This window comes from Pan paniscus, chromosome 9 (genome assembly GCF_029289425.2).
Source record: "Pan paniscus chromosome 9, NHGRI_mPanPan1-v2.0_pri, whole genome shotgun sequence".
Lineage (NCBI taxonomy): Eukaryota > Metazoa > Chordata > Mammalia > Primates > Hominidae > Pan > Pan paniscus.
In genome coordinates this window covers 84,890,101-84,909,038 of record NC_073258.2, presented here as the reverse complement: position 1 = coordinate 84,909,038, position 18,938 = coordinate 84,890,101, and the positions used below count along the sequence as shown (strand labels likewise).

The window sequence follows — 18,938 nt, the reverse complement described above, 5'->3', positions numbered from 1 at the left end:
GTGAGTGTGACTCCAGCAAAACTGTGTGTATATTTATAAAGCTCTTGTTTTCCAGTGTATGACTGTCTTTGTCAGTTCAGGCTGCCATCACAAAATACCACAGGGTGGGTGGCTTAAAATGGCAGAAATCTATTTTCTCACAATTCTGGAGACTACAAAGTCCAAGGTTCCAACCGATTAGGTTTCTGGTGAGGGCTCTCTTCCTGACTTGCAGGTGGCCCCCTTCTCACTGTGTCCTCACATGGCCTTTCCTGGGTGTTTATGCAGAGAGAGATCTGTCTCTCTCTTTCTCTTCTTATAAAGCCACCTCTTATAAGGCCCAGTCCTATTGGATTACGGCACCATCTTTAACTCATTTAACCTTAATTATCTCCTATAGAGCCTATCCTCAAATACAGTCACAGGGAGGTTAGGGCTTCAACATATGATTTTGTGAGGGGTCCACAATTTAGAACTTGGACAAAAATTGAAAAGAAGAGACAGCAGATTTATGAGTAAGAGATTTCAAAAGTACATGTACAATGTATCTATTTTGTTGACATTTTCAAAACAAATCTAAATTTTCATTAATTTTCTTAGATACACATGGCATAGAGATTATCTGTTGTTCTTCCAACATAATGTGTCTCCTATTAGGGAGAGCAATTACTATTTATAGACTGCTGGAGAGGTGGGGTTTGCATAACAATAGAAACAACACCCTGGCTTACTGATAAGCGTATTTCCACAGTCCTCTGTGCAACCAGTATAGACACAGCTCCTGACTTCCAAGAATTTATAATCTGAGTTCTGCTACATGTGTAAATGGATCTCTTCCTTTCCTCCCCTTAGACAGGGTTATAGCTATTTCATTTGCCAGCTTCTCACATGCTTCAGTAGTCCTAGGCAGTGATTGACATTGACACACAGCCAGTCTTTCTGAACCATGGAGTTATATGATAACCTAAAGCAAAATTAAGGCGATTATAAGCAACAAAGCATTTGGGACTGTGTTAATAAAACTGTCTTATGTCCATTTACTGTTGTATGCCAAAATCTACAGGATAATAATCGAATATTGTAAATTAATAGTAGGTAGCTCTCAAGTAAGATTAGCGTATCTGTCTAGTCACATGTCTACCCTTGTAAAACAGGACTTCTAATCTGTCTGCAAGGAGCCATTATCTCTAACAATTTTGTGAGAAGTGTCTGGGGAGGATCAACCCCCAATCTCAACAGAAAATTAATTTTTATGACCTGTGCAAGTTTTGGAGGTTGAACCTCCAAATTTTATATTTATTTGCCTACTTCCCTCAGCTTTAGAGAGCTGTGTTTAATCGCAGTGGTCTAATTTCATAGTTGCCAATGACCTTTGTGTTCAATAAGCTTTGTGTTAGATAAGATCTTTGTAATAATCTTGATAGCTAACATTGACCTGGCATTTACTAAGTTCCATGTTCTTTTATAAAGGACTTTTTTGTACTGTAACATATTTCTAACAGCAGTACATTTTATATAAGCAAAAAAGAATTGAGATGTAGACAGGTTTTCTGACTTGCCCATAGTCATATGTTTAATAATGGACAAAACTGGGTTTCAAATTGAGGCAATCTGGCTAGCACCACTCATTACCACCAAGCTATACTGCCTCTTGTGCAACATGGTTTCATTAGTTTCCTTGAATTTGTCAGTCAGTTCTTTCCTTTCCTCCTTTATTCATTATTGTCACTCATTAATTACTTTTTAAATAAGTACATGCTGCCCACCTACTGTGTCTCAGGCAGTAGCTGCTATTCAGGAAGGAACTTTGTCTTGAGAAAACTGGATGGGCAAAAAATATACCATTAATGACTTCAGTCAAAGTTAAAGTTAAGAGTTGTAGGCTGCTTTACCACCTGAAGCCACTACCACTTTCATTCTCAAGCAATTCTGAATTTTTGTTTGTTTGTTTGTTTGCTTGTTTGTTTTTGATGTAAAAGTTTGTTCTTATGATGTTGTTCTATCTTCTGGACAACAAAGGTTGTCATTAAGGTATAAGACCTGAACAACTTCTTTCTGGAATATAAATTTTATTGCTTGAAATGTTGTCTTGGGAATAGAATAAATTGTGATAACCATATTCTACATAGTGCTAAGTTGAAAAATGAAGACCGTTTCGTTCTCAAGTAATGACTGTCTTAGATAGTTACTGGTTTGACCTTTGACTCATGGTTCCATATGAGTTTGGTTGCAGGCAGCTCTTCTGGTATTTCTTCATCCGCTGCTATTGTACAATCATGGTAAATGCTACGTGCTTATTTCGTGAAGTTTTGTTTAAATTTTTCGTTTTATTTCCAAATTAAAAAAAAAAAACTTGCTCCAAATAATTCTGTCAAAGGATTTTCCAGGCACTACACTATTTTTATTACCATTTTGTTGATATTCATCGTAGATATAATGATCAGTCTAGTTAGGACAAAATAGAGATTGAATAAATTAACTTTTCCAAGTTTACAGAGTAAAAATGAGCAGACCTCTGCCTGGTTTTGTGAAAAAGACTTAGCACTGGTAAATAGAATATTTCTATTCCTACACCATTCTTTCAGTATATCATCACTGAAAACAGAAAGATAGGCACACAGTAATTCATAGTGCACTAGGTGAAAGAGATGAAGTATGTATTAAAAGTAGAATGTGATGGCATTTATTATTCAGATAATCCCAGGATTCTAGAAGAAAACAAAGAAGAGTGACAGTTGAGTTAGGGTGTGAACTTCCAGAGGAGCATTGCTTAAGCTGAACTTGAGAGCATTGTGCAAAAGCACAGTAGTCTGTTAAGAACTAGAAATAACCTAGCTTGTGCCACTTCGGGAGTATTAAGACATAAGCCTAGAAAGGCGGACAAAGGTTAGATCTTAGACTCTCTTGTATTTTTCTCATTCCTGTTGATTACCCACCTCAAAATTGAATATGTTTTTCCTCCCGCCTAACACAAAACTACTTAAGGGCAAAAATTTAAATTCTTCCTTGGTGTATGTGCAAACGAGGTTGAATATATTCATGCCTACCTTATTTTGGACTAGGAATACAGTAGTGTAATTTTTCGAAGACTTGCCTGAATAGTATATAAGGTGGAGGCAACTGACTAGTTAGGTCAGTATTTTTAGAAACTCTTAATAGCTCATACTCTTGATGCCAAAAGCAGCCCTGATTGTTAAAGCACACACCTGCACAAGAAGCAGTGATGGTTGCATTTACATTTCTTGGGTGCACAAAAAAAATTCTCAAAAAGCAAGGACTTATGCTTTTTGCAAAGCCTTTGAGAAGTTACTGGATCATAGGAAGCTTATAACAAGAATGGAAGATTCTTAAATAACTCACTTTCTTTGGTATCCAGTAACAGTAGATGTTCAAAATATGTAGCTAATTAATACCAGCATTGTGAACGCTGCACAACCTTTTGCTTATTGCTAAGCAAGTTACTACTAGCTTCTGAAAAGTAGCTTCATAATTAATGTTATGTATACACTGCCTTCCATGACTTTTACTTTGCCTTAAGCTAATCTCCAAAATCTGAAATGCTGCTCCAAAATCAGAAAAAAAGGGGGAGGTGGAAACATATTTCCTGTGATTTTAAGAGTACAGAGAATCATTCACATCTCTGGTTAGTTCATATATGTCTAGTGTGTAATAGAAGTCAAGATGAACTCTCAAAAAAAATGATTTCGAAAATAGCTGTGACATAATCCTTAATTGTTTTGAGTTTTAAAGCATAGTTTTTTTTAAAGAAACTTCAACAGTAATAGGTCTCTCCTCTCTTATGTAAGGAAGACAGAATTAGTACTTCCAAGTTGAAACTGGAAATGAAAGAAAATGATTCATTTTATACTTTGCAAGCAAAATAACCCTGAAAAGGAGAATAAAGACAAAATCACTGAAGCGACCCTAAAAGACCAATTATCTTGCTTCAACCCAAAAATATTTATTAATGCTCTCCTTCTGTCATGCCTTTCTACCTCCTCTTCTCTTTACTACCCTACATTCATATTCTTTGTATCTTCCCCCTCTTCTACTCTCCTCCCACAAAGGAAGGACAAATGATTTAGATTCTATGATGTACCAGCTGTACCACACTCTGCATATTTTTCTCTAAATATGCTATTCTTTCTAAAGCAATTTGCACCACTTCCTTCTGACACTTCTTAGGAAAAATTCCACCATATATTATTCACTCAGAGTTCTGTAAGTAAACTGGTCTAAAATAAAACTCCATTAATTTCTTTAGACTTTCATGGCTGAATACTCACAATTCAGGAAGTCTCGTAGCAACTGCCCTCTACTGAGAGCACAGTCATTTTTTAAAGAGTTAGTAATAACAATAACTCTTTTAGTTTCTCAAGTAAAATAGCTATAATGTTGGGCACCACCTGAATCATACCATCCATATTGGGTACTTTTTCTCCCTGAAATTCTTCTTATATCTCAGAATTTAACGTATGTATCTTAAAGGTCATCTTTTATCAACTCTTGCTTGGTGCATCAGAAAAGCAAGCATGTGAAGCAGTCTCTGACCTCTCATAGAACCTCCTTTAAGGATGGATAATACCTCCCGAAAGCTATTTATTAGGTAATAAGTATCATTAAAATGTTTTCCTTAAAATTCTGTTAAAATATATTTTCCTGTAAATGTCCCCCTTTATTCATAGCTCTGTCACTTGAAAACAAAAAGGTGAAGACTAATTCCTCTTCCACATATGTTTGAAAGAGCTATGTCTTTCCACTTCTCCACTTCTCAGTTTTTTAGGATGTTTTAGACCTTTTCTCTCTCTTCCAGTAAATTTTATCACATATTCATTTATCTTCTGTAAATAGATTATACTTATTACAAAACTTCTTTATATTCCTTACAATTTTATTTCCTACTTTAAAAATTCCACGTAATAGTATAGTATGTGACCTTTGCAAATATTCTACTTAAAGAAACAATTACTCTGTCTGTCACCTTTGCAATAAACCTCTTGGTATTTTAAATAAGATGACCCATAATATCAGACCACTCTGATGTTTAATGGGTCACCCAAATACATGGTATATGTTCTTTTTAGCAAAATAATATTTTTAAAAATTTCCTTGGTCACTTAGAATTTATTGTTCACTAGAATTTTGTTTTGTTTTTTAAATGGTAAAGTGACAGTGACATTGGATTTTGTGGATTGTACCAGTGGTTTAGTGTTGTAGTCTCAGATGAAATAGATTCTCTTGGCCTTGAATTTCAGTGGTAGTCAGAGTTTAACAGCATAACAGATTTTTAAATTCTTTCATATATTTTCACATATTGGCTTTATTAAGCACTTCCAAGGTGATACATATAGCCCAATATATTAGAAAAGTGTTAACTTCTTCCCCTTTTTCTATATAAACCAGAAATGTTGAATCCAGGATAATTTGATTGTCTTCTCTGCAGGGACAGCATTAGTTATTAGTTGACAAAGCCCCTTGGCACATTGTAATTTAAGGTTTAAAATCTTAGCCTCTTCTTTCCATAACCCCTGCTCGACATTTGAAGAAAAAATTGTCAGTGAGAGAACTTTTATACCTTTTACAGAGAATTAGTTCTTGTGTTTTCTTTCCTTAAAGGGAAGTAGTAAGTGACAGGAAAAGTAACAGAGACATTGAAGTCGAGCGGAAAGACACTGGACTCAGATGAGAAAGCTGGATTTCAGTCACAGGCACCTAGCACTGATTCTACCTAATCTGTCTTGGGCAAGTCACATCCATCTTTGGTCTTCTATTTTGGCCTCTGTACCATAGTAGCATTATATTAGATTGGTATTTCCAAAAGTATGCTTTAAAATATTGTTCTCTTTTCTGTGTCACGTGAATAGACTCTGTGACCAAATACGTTTGCTAAATTCTGCAACTTGTATCCCAATTCTCTTGAAGATTCTCAATGAATTTTAGCATATTAAAAATTCTGTGAAGTCCTGCCATCAAGTAAGTGATTTGATTTTGATTAACAAATCTGTTTTATCATGGAGCCTTCTTCTTAGAGTAATACTTACAAAACACCTAAAACTAGTGTTTAGTGGAATATACTTAGGATGTGCTATGTGTGAGCATCGCTTATTTTTATTTGAAAATAAATATCCTAGAGTAAAGCCATGAAATACTTTTAGGAAATGTGAGTAGAAACAATGCAAGTTTCTGAATGAGTATTAGTTGTGATGACTGAAATTGTTGTTATTTTTGGTAAATTTACAAAATTGCCTGATTTCATCCAAGTATCAATAAGAAAATCAAATTGAAGACATTGCGAATATGTAGAAATTATCTGAATAATGAATGGGATGTTAAAGCATATTCATTGGTTATACCAACCTTAGATATCTTAGAATCAAGACCTGTAACTCTCTGAGCATGTCTCTTTCCTACCAACAACACATTGCTTTCATCTTGAAAAGATCTTTTGCCTACAACACCTCATTTATTCTTAACCCCCATCTTTGAGAGGTAGTTAGGACAGTCATTACTGTTATTCTTATTTTTCAGAAGGAAAGTTAGAACTCAGTTAGAACTTAGACAAAGGGATTTCCAATATTACATAACTAGTAAATTGTGAAATTGGATTCAGACATAGATTTTGATGTCCTGAAGTTAAATTCCTTTCACTGGTTTTGTCAACATCTCTGATTCTTGATTTTGGTTACACATTTGAATCTCAAGATAAGCTCTTGAACACTATGAATACCCAGTCGTCAGTCAACCCTGAATAATCAAATCAGGATTTCTGGGGTACGGATCATGCTTCATTTTATTTTATTTTTTTAGGTTTTCCAAATGATTTTAATGTGCAGCCGGGTTAAGAACCACCATCCTACCTTGATCTAACCACATCCTAGCCCATTCTGCTGCTACCACTGCATCTCCTAAGGACAACTTTGGTGGTAGTGCTCATTCTATCAAGCCAGTAGAGTATAATTTAGCAATTACCTGCAATTGGCTAAAAAAAATTTAGAACAGTTCACTCTCAAAATTCTGTCCCCTGAGGTTAAAGTCACTTCTGAAACAACAGGATAAAACCTGGACAACTGTTTCTTGAACTCTCTTCTAATTTATCTCAAATGTAATAAGTTATAATACAATGTAATTGCTATGACATATTTTATTTAAGGGTTAGAACCTCCTATTGCACTCTTTTTTATTTTGCTTATACTCAGTGTAATAGCCCTCTTTATAGAATCTGCTCTGTAAGTATCATGTTGCTGTCATTTTAAAATTATCTTAATAGCACACTCCATCAGTAAAACACAAAAGGTTGCCACTAATATATTTCTCTACTCTAAATTACATATATATTACTATGCTAATATATTGTTTACATTTTAAAACATATGAAAATGGAAATAGAAATATAAATATCCATGTGATTAATATTAATAGAAATGCAAATGTTTTTCTCTTGTACCCAGTGGATTGCCCTAGGGTTCATATCATACTGTCCATTTTGGTGACCTCTGCTAGAGAAGAAATTTGAGTAAATCAAAACAATCACTCTTGCTTGCTCTCTTTCTTTATATGGAGTAAAAGGTTAAGAAATGAATTAATGATTAATGAAGGAAGAATAGAATCACAATGATGGAGCTTTGACTGTGTACCTTATAAACTAATATGATCTGGTGCTAAGATTCTGTACCAGCTTTTCATCCTTATATCCTGTGCCTGGCACAGAGTGAGTATCCAATAAATGTGTATTGTTGCTTGAATGACCTTCATTCTTATTGCTTTACTCTCTGACTCAACACAAATGTAAAATAGAATGCAACACAAATGCTTCATTCTTTCTATAAAATAGGGAATTTTGATTGCTTTTCCTTTGGTGTTCTGCGATCATTTTTTTAAAACTTAGCTTAATACCTCAACACTTATTAAGTGCCAACTATTTATATTGCATCAGCTAGGGGAATAGAGATGAATATGATCTAATCAGTTGCCCTTGAGAAGATCATTTTTGGAGGTGGGAAGAGGCACTGTAGGAATAAGTGTTTCACAATATAGGGATTGATAATTTCTACATAAAGAGCCCTGAACAGCAGCAGGATCAACAAAGCATGATGTCTGATTATGGCTGTTTGATTTCTATTTGTATGCTACTTTATATCATACAGAGTCTTTTCAACTTCATGGTATTATTCTTTTCTCATAAACACAAATCTACAAATAAGTATAATTCCCATTTTACATGTAAGAAAATGAATTCTTAGTAAATATGTTAACCGACTTAAATTCGTGAAACTAGGAATTAAAACCAGATCTGATCTGATTCTATGTTCAAAATTATTCTCACTGTATCAAGTTGCCTTCATTTCTAGAAACAGCAAGGTTTAACATATGAATATTATTTCTAGTAAATTTAAGTCTATTCATTGGCCTTGAGAAATTAACTTTCTTTTTTCCCATTCCGATTTTCATTACTCATGAGATGCTGCTATGTGTGTCTCATGACACCACTGTACTTAGCTTCTGTTCTTTCTTAAAGTTTTTGTTCTTGCTCATTTAGAGTTAATTTTGCTCTATGACATACATATTCATTTCTGAAAAGATGAAAAACAAGAAAATATTTATTATCCAAAGATAACCATTACTAACATGCCTTTTATTTATTAATAGTTATTATTTTGAATACATTTTATTATAATAGTTAATTTCAGAGTACTATGGAGATTTTAATCCTTGGTTTATGCATATTTATTTTCATAGCATTGGCATTACTACATTGGATTGGTCTGCTTTTTAATTTATCTTACAACCTAATGATCAGCCACTTTGTTTCCTGTTTAAAAGTTAACTTTAGAGTTTTCTTACCAATGATTCTAGAGTTCCACATTTCCTTGTACTATGCCTTAGGTAACCTTAATGTCTGTAATCACCTCCCAGTTCATCCCACCATACTGATATTCCTGCAAGAACATGGAAAGGTCAGTATCTTGCCATCTCTATATTGCTCATTCCTCTTTATTATCATATTCTCATGCCCCCACACCTCCCACCTTTGTATTATTACATTTATATTTGCTTACACACATTTGAATTCCCACAAAACTTGCCATGTCTCCTTGCAAGTCTCCTGGCACCTCTTTCTTCAGCTGGTTTGCCTTCCTTTGTCTGCATCATGTTCAAATTCAGTGCTCCCTCTTCTGTTTGAGAGAATGAGTCATCTCACCTCCAGCCTCTCTTTCTTGGCCTCAGTCCTCTTTCCTATTAGCAAACACACAGCCAGGCTGCACATATGTCCCCGTCTGTGTGGTGCACCCCACAGAGAGCACTTCAATCAAATTCACATGATTTTTTTCCTTGAAACCAGGCCAGTTGCTCAGTGTTCACCATTATAGGCAGATATTTGATGCAAATGAGAAAAAAAAGAATAAAAAAGACAATGACAAACAATGACAAGAGCAACTAGCCAATCAGTGTAATGTCCCTTCTCATTGCATACAATCAGCTCCAGCTGTAGGCCCTTTATCTTGAGAGTTCATAGGATAATGCACACACATAATTAACCCAAACAAACTCACTTTTGTGGAAAACATTTTGAAGACTTCAGCACAAAAGAGCACTTTTTGGTCCAAATCCGGTACTATTCTGAATTTTTAAAAAGACCACACAGAAGCTTCATCAGCAGCACCCTAATTAAACTCATCAGTTCACAGATGTTTATAAGAAAATGATCAGCGAAAATTTTCACCAAGAAATCCTGCTTACAGATGATGACAATAGTATTAGTGATAAGAGCTAACATTAAGAACTGTATTGTGCCTGTCACTTTATATAGGCCAACACATTTTAATCAATAGCCTTTTGAAGCAGTAACTGCTATCATTCCTGTTTTGCAGATGTCAAAACTAAAGCTTACAAGGTTAAACAAGTCTCCCCAAATCACACAGCTAGGAAGCACCAGGGTCTAAGCTTCAGTATGCGTGACTCAAAAGCATGTGCTTTTAATCACTACATTCTGTTGCCAGTATCATAATACCACCTGTTCTGTGACTGAAATCTATGTAAATTTTTCAATATTTCAGTCACCAAATAGAAACTGAGTGAACTACCACTATTTTAAACTACTATTATTATTCTCCCCAGTATCCTCTTTCCCCATTTCTCACCACTACCTTTCCCTCAACTTCTGCTTTATGGTCTAAAAATTTTCCTCGTGGTCTGAAGACTCTGTTAGCAAAGTCACTCTATGAAAATGTTGTTGAAGGTAATATTTTCTGGATCATTTCACTGCCCACCTTAAAAATGGCAAAAGGTGCAATTTAATAAGCACTGACCACATTTCTCTTTCACTGATAATCTAATGAGCTGTGTAGTTTCCATACTCTGAGGAGAGAGACAATGAGCCCTTGTCAGAAACAGAGCTTTGCTGTCACTTATAATCTAATCCAGTTAGTTTCTAGCCTTTGGTTTTTATTTTTAATTATTATTGACTTCTCATTCCCCCTGTGTTATGCCACCAGATACTGTTTCTCTTCTGTTCTCTCAGTATAGATGTTTTTGTGGGCCATAGTCACAGTATTAAAAGCTGCCTTAGGCAATCTTTTTTTTTTTTAGAGGAAACACTCACTTTCATATACGTTTTAAACCATAGAACATCACATGTAAATATTCATTATCGGCCAGGTGCGGTGGCTCACGCCTGTAATCCCAGCACTTTGGGAGGCTGAGGTGGGTGAATCACCTGAGGTCAGGAGTTTGAGACCAGCCTGGCCAACATGGTGAAACCCTGTCTCTACTAAAAATACAAAATTAGCTGGCAGTGGTGGCACATGCCTGTAATCCCAGCTACTCGGGAGGCTGAGGCAGGAGAATTGCTTGAACCCGGGAGGCAGAGGTTGCAGTGAGCCAAGATCACGCCATTGCACTCCAGCCTGGGCAACAAGAGCAAAACTCCATCTCAAAAAAATAAAAAGAATAAAAAATAAATCATTATCTAGGCACAAGTGGTAACGGCCCTAAAATAAATGATTAATCAAATGTATAAGAAGGTTTTGAAGAGACAGTGAGATCAGTGAGATATGTTAAGCTGCTTTCCATTTTACTTATTTATTTTTTGACTGGTCAGTGTATTAGGATGATGCAGTATACTATTACCACTGGATTAAGCAGGAAATATAATGATTCCTCAAGCTTTTATAATACTTTGTAATTTATTCTACTTTTATATGTAAACTTGGAAAGAAACCCTGTTCTCCTAAAGGGAGAAAGAACAGGTGATATGAGCCCTAGCTTTTAATGAATCAACATACAAATATAATCTCATTTTCATCTCGTAAGGAGGCTTGTGATCCAATTGATGGCTTTGACAATTGGAGGCAGTGTGACCTCTTTGTTGCAAGTTAATCTCTTTAAAAAACAGTTTTTCTCATCTGTAAAATTTGCCTGATTAATAGTATCTACTTCCTGGAGCTCTTCTGATGATAAGTTATATGATTCATGTCAAAATATGTGACATAGGACTCCTAAAATATATGGCATGCAAGTATTAAATAAATGTTAGTTATTATTATTATCGTGTTATTTCTGTATTATTAAGGGCTGCCATTATCAACTGTGTTCTCCATACCTGAAGTTCCTCTACATTCTCCCTCTCTGCATGAGTCTATTCTTCTATCCATTCATTCCACAAACAATTGTCTATTATTAATGTGGGTTTCATGAAAGCAAGGACCTTGTCTATCTGGAAGAAATAGTATAGCTGAGTGGTTAACAGCATGGTTTCTGGAGCCAAACTGTCTAGCTTTGAATTCTGCCTCTGACACTTACCAGATCAATGGCTTGGGGCAAGTTTCTTAACCTCTTGGAGACACACTTTTCTCATCTGTAAAATAAGGTAATTATAATAGCTACCTCATAAGTTATCGTGAAAGTTTGATTGTGTTAATATATGTAAAATACTTTAAAATAGTGCCTGGCATGTAATATGGGCTATATGTGTTTACTATGATTATTGATTATCATTTTTGTTATTTATCATATCTCTAATATCTGGCCCAGAGTCTGACACATAACAGGTATGCAGTAAACATTTGATCAGTGAATAAACAAATGCCAGACACTGAAATGAAAAAAGATTTAAGGGAACATGTCTTATCTAGAAGAGAAATGTGAGAGGTGCTGGAGAAGCTTACGGCTTAATGGAGAACTCACAGCCAGCATTCAAACACATCAGTCAGGTTCAATTCTCTCCAGTTCCACAGTCCCTAACCTGGGCTACATCACCAAGGATTAACTAGCACATGGAACTTACATGGCAACATGGAGCAAAATAATAAAGATTACGAATAGTAGTGCTGCAAAGTATGGTATAGCTGAAGTGCTAATTAGATAGTATAGATAATATGTACTGTAGGAATTCAGTCCAATGCTTTTGGGACATTTATTTTAATTTTACATTATACCAGTGGAAAGTAATTAAACAATTATGTCATTAAAGAAATAGTAGCCAAATAAATTCAAACATATATGGTCAACTAAGTTTTGACAAAGAAAATAAGAGAACATGATGAAGAAAGGCTAGTCTTTTCAATGAATGATACTGGGAAAATGGAATCTCCACATGCAAAAGAATGAAATTGGACTCTAATGCCATACGCAAAAATCAGCTCAATTTGGCTAAAAGACCTAAACGTTAAACCTAAAACCATAAAATTTCTAGAAAAGAACATAGGGGAAAAGCTTCCTTGACCTTGTCATTGACAATGTTGTTTTGGATATCGCATTAAAAGCTCAGGCTACAAAAGGAAAAATAAATAGGACTACATTAAATTCAAAATCTTCTGCAAAGCAAAGGAAACAATCAACAAAATGAAACAAATTGGGAAAAAAATTGCAAACCATATATCTGATGATAGGTTAATAACCAAAATTTATAAAGAACTGATACAACTCAATAGTAGAAAAACAATTAACAGAATTTTAAAAATGCACAGAGGACATGAATAAATATTTCTCCAAAGAAGATGCAAAAATGTCCAACAGGTATGCAAAAAAGGTGCTTAATATCACTAACCATCAAGGAAATGGAAATCTAAACTGCCAAGAGATATCACTTCACAACTGTTAGGATGGCTATCATCAAAAAGATGAGAATAACAAATGTCAGTGAGGATGTGGAGAAAAGGGAGCACTTGTACACTATTGATTGGGATGTAGACTGGTGTAGCCATTATGGAAAACAGTATGCAGGCTCCTAAATAAATTAAAAATAGATTTACCATGTTACCCAGCAATCTCTGGTCTTGTTATATACCCAAAGAAGATGAAATCACCACCTTGTAAAGATATCTGCACTCCCATGTTCAATGCAGCATTATTTACAATAGCCAAGATATGGCAACGACCTTCATGCCTGTTAGTGGATAAAAGTATAAAGAAAATGTGGTATATATGCACAATGAAATATTCAGCCTTAAAAAATGGGAGATCCTGCCATTTACCACAACATGGGTAGACTTGGAGGGCATTATGCTAAATGAAGTAAGCCAGAACAGAAGGAACAATATTGCATGATCTCACTTATATGTGGAATCTTAAAAAATAAAAGTCAAATATACAGAGATAGAGGATCAAACAGTGGTTACAGGGGGAGGTGGGAAATGGGGAGATATAGATGAAAGGATAAAAAGTAGCAGATATGTAGGATGAACAAGTCTAGAGGTCTAATGTGTAACATAAAGACTATAGTTAATAAAATTGTATTATATTAGGAATTTTGTGAAATAAGTAGATTTTAGCTGCTCTTGTCATAAAAAATTATAACTATGATGATGGACATATATACACAATAAAATTTATATATACACAATAAAATTTATTTTTTATATAGCAGCCAGATATGGATAACCTAGGTATTTGAAATACTTCCTGAATTAATGTTTATTCTAATTTCCTCAAAGTTTAAGTCTTTTTAGAGAGATTATCTTAAAATCATTTCAGAGAAGTGGTGCAGAGACCCACTGTAATGCCACTGCCATGAAGTCAGTGTATCATTTGTATCACAGGCTTTCCATGCAATAAAGAAAGAGGCATTTTTGTTAACGCAATGACAATAGGGTACCCTTGAACTTGCTCACCTGAAAAGACATGTGTTCTGAATAGACTCATGTTAAATGACATTTTGATGAGAACCATTTTAAAGTGAAAAAATCAAGGTTTGGCGAAGCTATAAGGAAATGAGGGCTCTCATATAATGCTGGTTTGAGAGTAAACCGGTTCATCTTTCCAGAGGGAAACAGGCACTTTCACACTAGGTATCAAAAGCCCTGATAATGTTCATATAGTTTGGTCCAGCAGTTTCACTTGTATGGGTAAATGTATATCAAAGAAATATTATCAGAGTTGTGCACAAATATAGAAAAAGGATTAGTGCAACACTATTTATAGTTTTAAAAAATTAGAAGCAAACTAAACATGCACTAGTAAGAAACTGGTTAGATCATTATACTGTAGTCATGCAACATAATGCTCTGCAGAAAACAAAAGTCATCTTGTTAAACTACATTGCTGCTACAAACAACTAGTCACTCTAGGTTTAAAAAGCAGGTTCCAAAACAATGTGTATAATAAAGTCAAAATTGTTTAAGGAAATATATCTAAGTAGGGAGATGATGAATGATTTTTATTTTCTTCTTTTTTAAGTTTTCTTCCACTAATATGTGTTACTTTTCTATCATAGAAACTACAGCATAACAAAAAAGGCATTTGACTCCTTATTTTCCTTTCCACAAATACTATTCTGAATTCCATTACTGTATATCACTTCCTCATTTAAAAAAAGGCAGAAGCAACCTTATTTTATAGAATCATTGATTGTACTTATCTGCTTTGACTAATGCATTTAATTCATCTGTTATGTCAAGGATACTGGACAGTAATTATCACAATTTATAATTCCAGGTATCTTCTTGCCTGAATATTTTTCTTCTGCTCCGTAGATTTAACTCTAATATTGATTTTTTTCACCCTTTCAGGTAAACAACTACAGTTTAGAAGAAGTAACACACGAAGAGGCAGTAGCAATATTAAAGAACACATCAGAGGTAGTTTATTTAAAAGTTGGCAAACCCACTACCATTTATATGACTGATCCTTATGGTCCACCTGATATTACTCACTGTAAGTACCATTGTCATCTTCAAATAGCATGCCATACTTGCAGAACTGGAATTCTGTAAAACTATTGACAAAGTGTTCTACTTGTACCTTCCCTCTTGGTTAACTTCTGGAAATACTTCAGAGGGAGTATCCTAAACTCCACTCCTATGTTGCCTTGCAGGCCCTTACCTCCTGTTTGAAGATGAGATCTCCTAATGAGTTGGCATGCCCACCATTATGGAAAGGCTTAATGTTGAGGACAGTGTGATTAAAGTAGTGTATGGGCAATACATTTTGAAAGGCTATTTCTCAAGCTCCTAAAGCATGATCACTCTCATGCCATCATATTATTTCTTCCAAATTCAGATCTCTGTAGTAGTAGATTAGAAAAGAGACTGGCAAATAGACCAGAGGTAGCTCTATGATTCTTCCTGAAAAAGGGGATCTTGCAATTGAATGGCGAAATTATGATCCTCAATCACCATCACATAGCTTTTACTTTACTTGAATTTGTTATATTGGCAAGTAAGCTGGAGAAAATTATCAGTCACTATGGCAATAGAGGTGAGCTGGAAGTGGGACTTCTGCGGCAACAACTAACAACTAATGAGACTATGCTGGGGTCCTCAAATTTCCACTGTTGCATAAGCCTCATATGTTCTCCTCTTCTTAATAGGTCAACACGAATCTTAACTAAGTTTCTGCCTTTGAAGACTAGATTTAGAAGCAATTTACTTTGTTATGTAAATGTAAGGGATAGTTGTGTCAACAGTAGTAAGCTTGCTCATTCTGAAATGTTGAGAGTCCATTTGTGAGACTGGAAACTTGGAACGTCTTCAGAACTGGCCATTAATTAGTACTATGGTCTCAAGCAAATTGTTCAAGTTCTCTCAGACTTACATGTTTCTCTTGAGAGAAATGTGTTGAACAATTTTATTTCCTGCCCATTGCATTAGCTATTGCTTTTCTTAATGATGATTGGAAACAACTTACCTCCAAAATATGTATGTTTTCAAGCTGGCAGTAAATTGAGATCAGACTTACCTTAGAATATGAAAGAGTTTTAACTTTCAGAGTTTTTCAAACTGGAAGAATGTAGCAAAATCAGCCCTGATAGTCTGTGAGCCACTTCATGCAGGGCATATAAGGTCAATGTCAAAGAGAGAAAAGGGAGACGACGAATCTAATAAACCTAACAAATATGTATTGAGTAATTTCAGTATGTACAAGGCACATTGTAAGGTAATATGTGGGATGCAGAGGAGATCGAATCATGGCCTTCAAAGAGCTTTGTTGGGAGGAAGGCTAACTCAGATATATAAATAAAAGCAATATTTGGCAGAATAAGAGGTGTGCATATGCCATGGGAGAGGTGAATATAAATGTTATTTGGGAACTCAAAGAAAAGAGATATATCATCTGTCTTTGGAACATCAGAAAAATATGCATAGGATGGCATTTCAGTTGCATCTTCAGAATGAGATTTCAACATCTGAGATGGGTTAGGTAGGAGAGGCAAATTCTAGGTAGGTGGTACAGTGGAACAAAGGTACAGATGTCAGGAAGCACAGCCTATGTTTGAGGATCATAGGATACGTGTTGGGGGGTATTAAAATTGATTGATCTTGCAAGAATGGCAAAGAGGAGAGTTTATACTATATTAAATACATAACGACAATGGAGAACATTTAAGTAAGAGAATAGTGTGGTCAAGCTGAATTTCAAGAGGTTTTACCTCATCTCAACATATAAAATGGATTTGAGGAGAGAGAAAGGAGCAAGAGACCCAGTTAGGAGGTGTTTTCAGTCACCTAAAAGGGAGATACATTAGGAAGGAGGAATGAAAAAGAAAGGCCAGAGTTCTTGGCCTTTGTGGGATGGGAATAGAGTATATTTTGGGAGAAAGTCTCATAGGAGAACCTGATCCTTAGGAGGCTTTTGCTCTCAATAATTGGATATTAATTATGTGAAAACAATGTGAGCTCTGAAATTAGAAAGCTAACATTTTATTTTAATAGAAAATTAATCATTGTTCTGAAAATATGTGTGCTGGATCTCTTCTCCAGTTCTTCTCTTCACCAAATTAGACTAACTGGCATTACAGACTTAACTATTATTAAGTCTTTCCTATCCTAAAGGTCACCATGTGCTTGTATATATTAAATGCAAATAAACTGCAACTCCCCCCTCTTGGAGGACAAGAAAATCCTTGGCATGCAGCAAAGCCTTTCTGTTTTTAATACATTTTTCTGAAGTATAGCATGACACATTGAATCACCCACATAACAGGTTTCTTTTCTCTTTTTCCCCCACCTCTTAGCTTATTCTCCACCAATGGAAAACCATCTACTCTCTGGCAACAATGGCACTTTAGAATATAAAACCTCCCTGCCACCCATCTCTCCAGGAAGGTACTCACCAATTCCAAAGCACATGCTTGTTGACGACGACTACACCAGGTCAGATATGCCTGTTAGTTAATTGGATTTGCTCTTATTACCAGAAAGAAATCACATTTGCCTAACATGTCAGGTGTTGTTTTGGATGCTAACTAAAGCTTCTGAGTCCCATTCAACCTTATTGTAGTTTTGCCTCAGGTGCATTGCAACTGTGTCATTGTCCTCTGATAGGCAGCAAAATCACAAAATATTTGTGAATAAATAGTAAGATACACTTATACATCACTTTGCCATTTATTAAGACTTTCTATATCTGATCACATTTAAGCTTTACAGCCATACTGTAAGGTAAGTATTAATACTTGAGAAGAGAAGATAGTGCTGAGATTCAAAAGGAAGGAAGTAGCATGCCAATATTATATATTTGGTTAGTGGAATTCAATGGGTAAATGAATAATAAAGAAATGTAAATGTAAAAACTTTTTGTCTTTAACTGGTCATTACATTTGGCAAAGGAATACAAAGAAGATCAAGGAACAAAAATTTCCCCCAAACTCCCTCCAGAGTGACCTGTCCCGGGGTACCCAAGGTGACGACCTGGCATAAACCTTTCATACCTTCTCCATGTTCTTACAAACATATACAAATGTATTTTCAGATATACGTGGGGCCTGACATTATTTTTCCAAAATGAGTTTATATTTTACACATTGTTCCACAACTTTTCTCCATGAACAATACTTTTATCAAAAATGAGATTACATGTGTACATATGTGTGCTTAATTTCGATATGTGTTTGTGTGTAAAGAATGATAGATGGGTTGTTTTGGTTTTATACCCTGCCTGTCTAACTGAAGTCATTTGTCAGCCTTTCAAAAAGTAGAGACTTTCTGCCGGTGAGGAAAGCTTTCCTCACTGGTATATGTGCATGCTTTGATCTTTCTGTTCTTTGGTGTATCTTTTTAAATGATTAAGCATTTTCCATTTATTTTGCAATATCAGGTTTGCTGAAGTAGCTCTTTATATCTTTAGCCAAGGAATGGAATGTTTGGATGCTGAAAATGTGCATCCATGTAAATCAAATACAAGCTTCTTCCTATGCTGAAATGCTGATTAAAATGAGGGCTACAGCAAAGATAATCCTCATGGCTCTCTAAGGAATTCTGTAAATACAGGCACCTTTATCCACCAGAGTGATGATCTCTTTGCTCTCATCCTATTACTAATATTTGATATGATTTTAATTTAGAAATGTCACTTTATGTTACTAGGCCCCATAGCAAATTAACATTTATTCAAGCCCCTTCATAATCCAGACCCTCTGCTAGCTATTTTTATACACTATCCATTTAATCCTCCGAAAAACACACAGAAAAAGGCTTTCATCTCCATTTTAGAGATGTAGACACTGAAGTTCAAAGAGGTTATGG

The 18,938-nt window shown here is 35.1% G+C and overlaps 1 protein-coding gene and 1 long non-coding RNA gene across 20 annotated transcripts in view; one reads left to right on the top strand and one right to left on the bottom strand.

Annotated features, from left to right (window-relative positions):
- DLG2 (discs large MAGUK scaffold protein 2) overlaps positions 1 to 18,938 on the top strand; it is a 2,166,992-nt gene that overhangs the window by 1,642,564 nt on the left and 505,490 nt on the right. For all 19 annotated transcript variants that reach the window (XM_034934113.3, XM_063608698.1, XM_055093779.2 and 16 more), the window contains 2 exons: positions 14,985 to 15,129; positions 17,429 to 17,567. In XM_034934113.3, coding sequence (XP_034790004.1) covers positions 14,985 to 15,129; positions 17,429 to 17,567 — 284 coding nt within the window. The remainder of the gene's footprint in view (positions 1 to 14,984; positions 15,130 to 17,428; positions 17,568 to 18,938) is intronic.
- On the bottom strand, positions 7 to 9,794 carry LOC117975102 (uncharacterized). The gene is made up of 3 exons (XR_004665350.3): positions 9,040 to 9,794; positions 8,821 to 8,915; positions 7 to 2,687 (listed from the first exon to the last, which is right to left on the bottom strand). It is a non-coding gene; the product is annotated as an uncharacterized LOC117975102 (long non-coding RNA).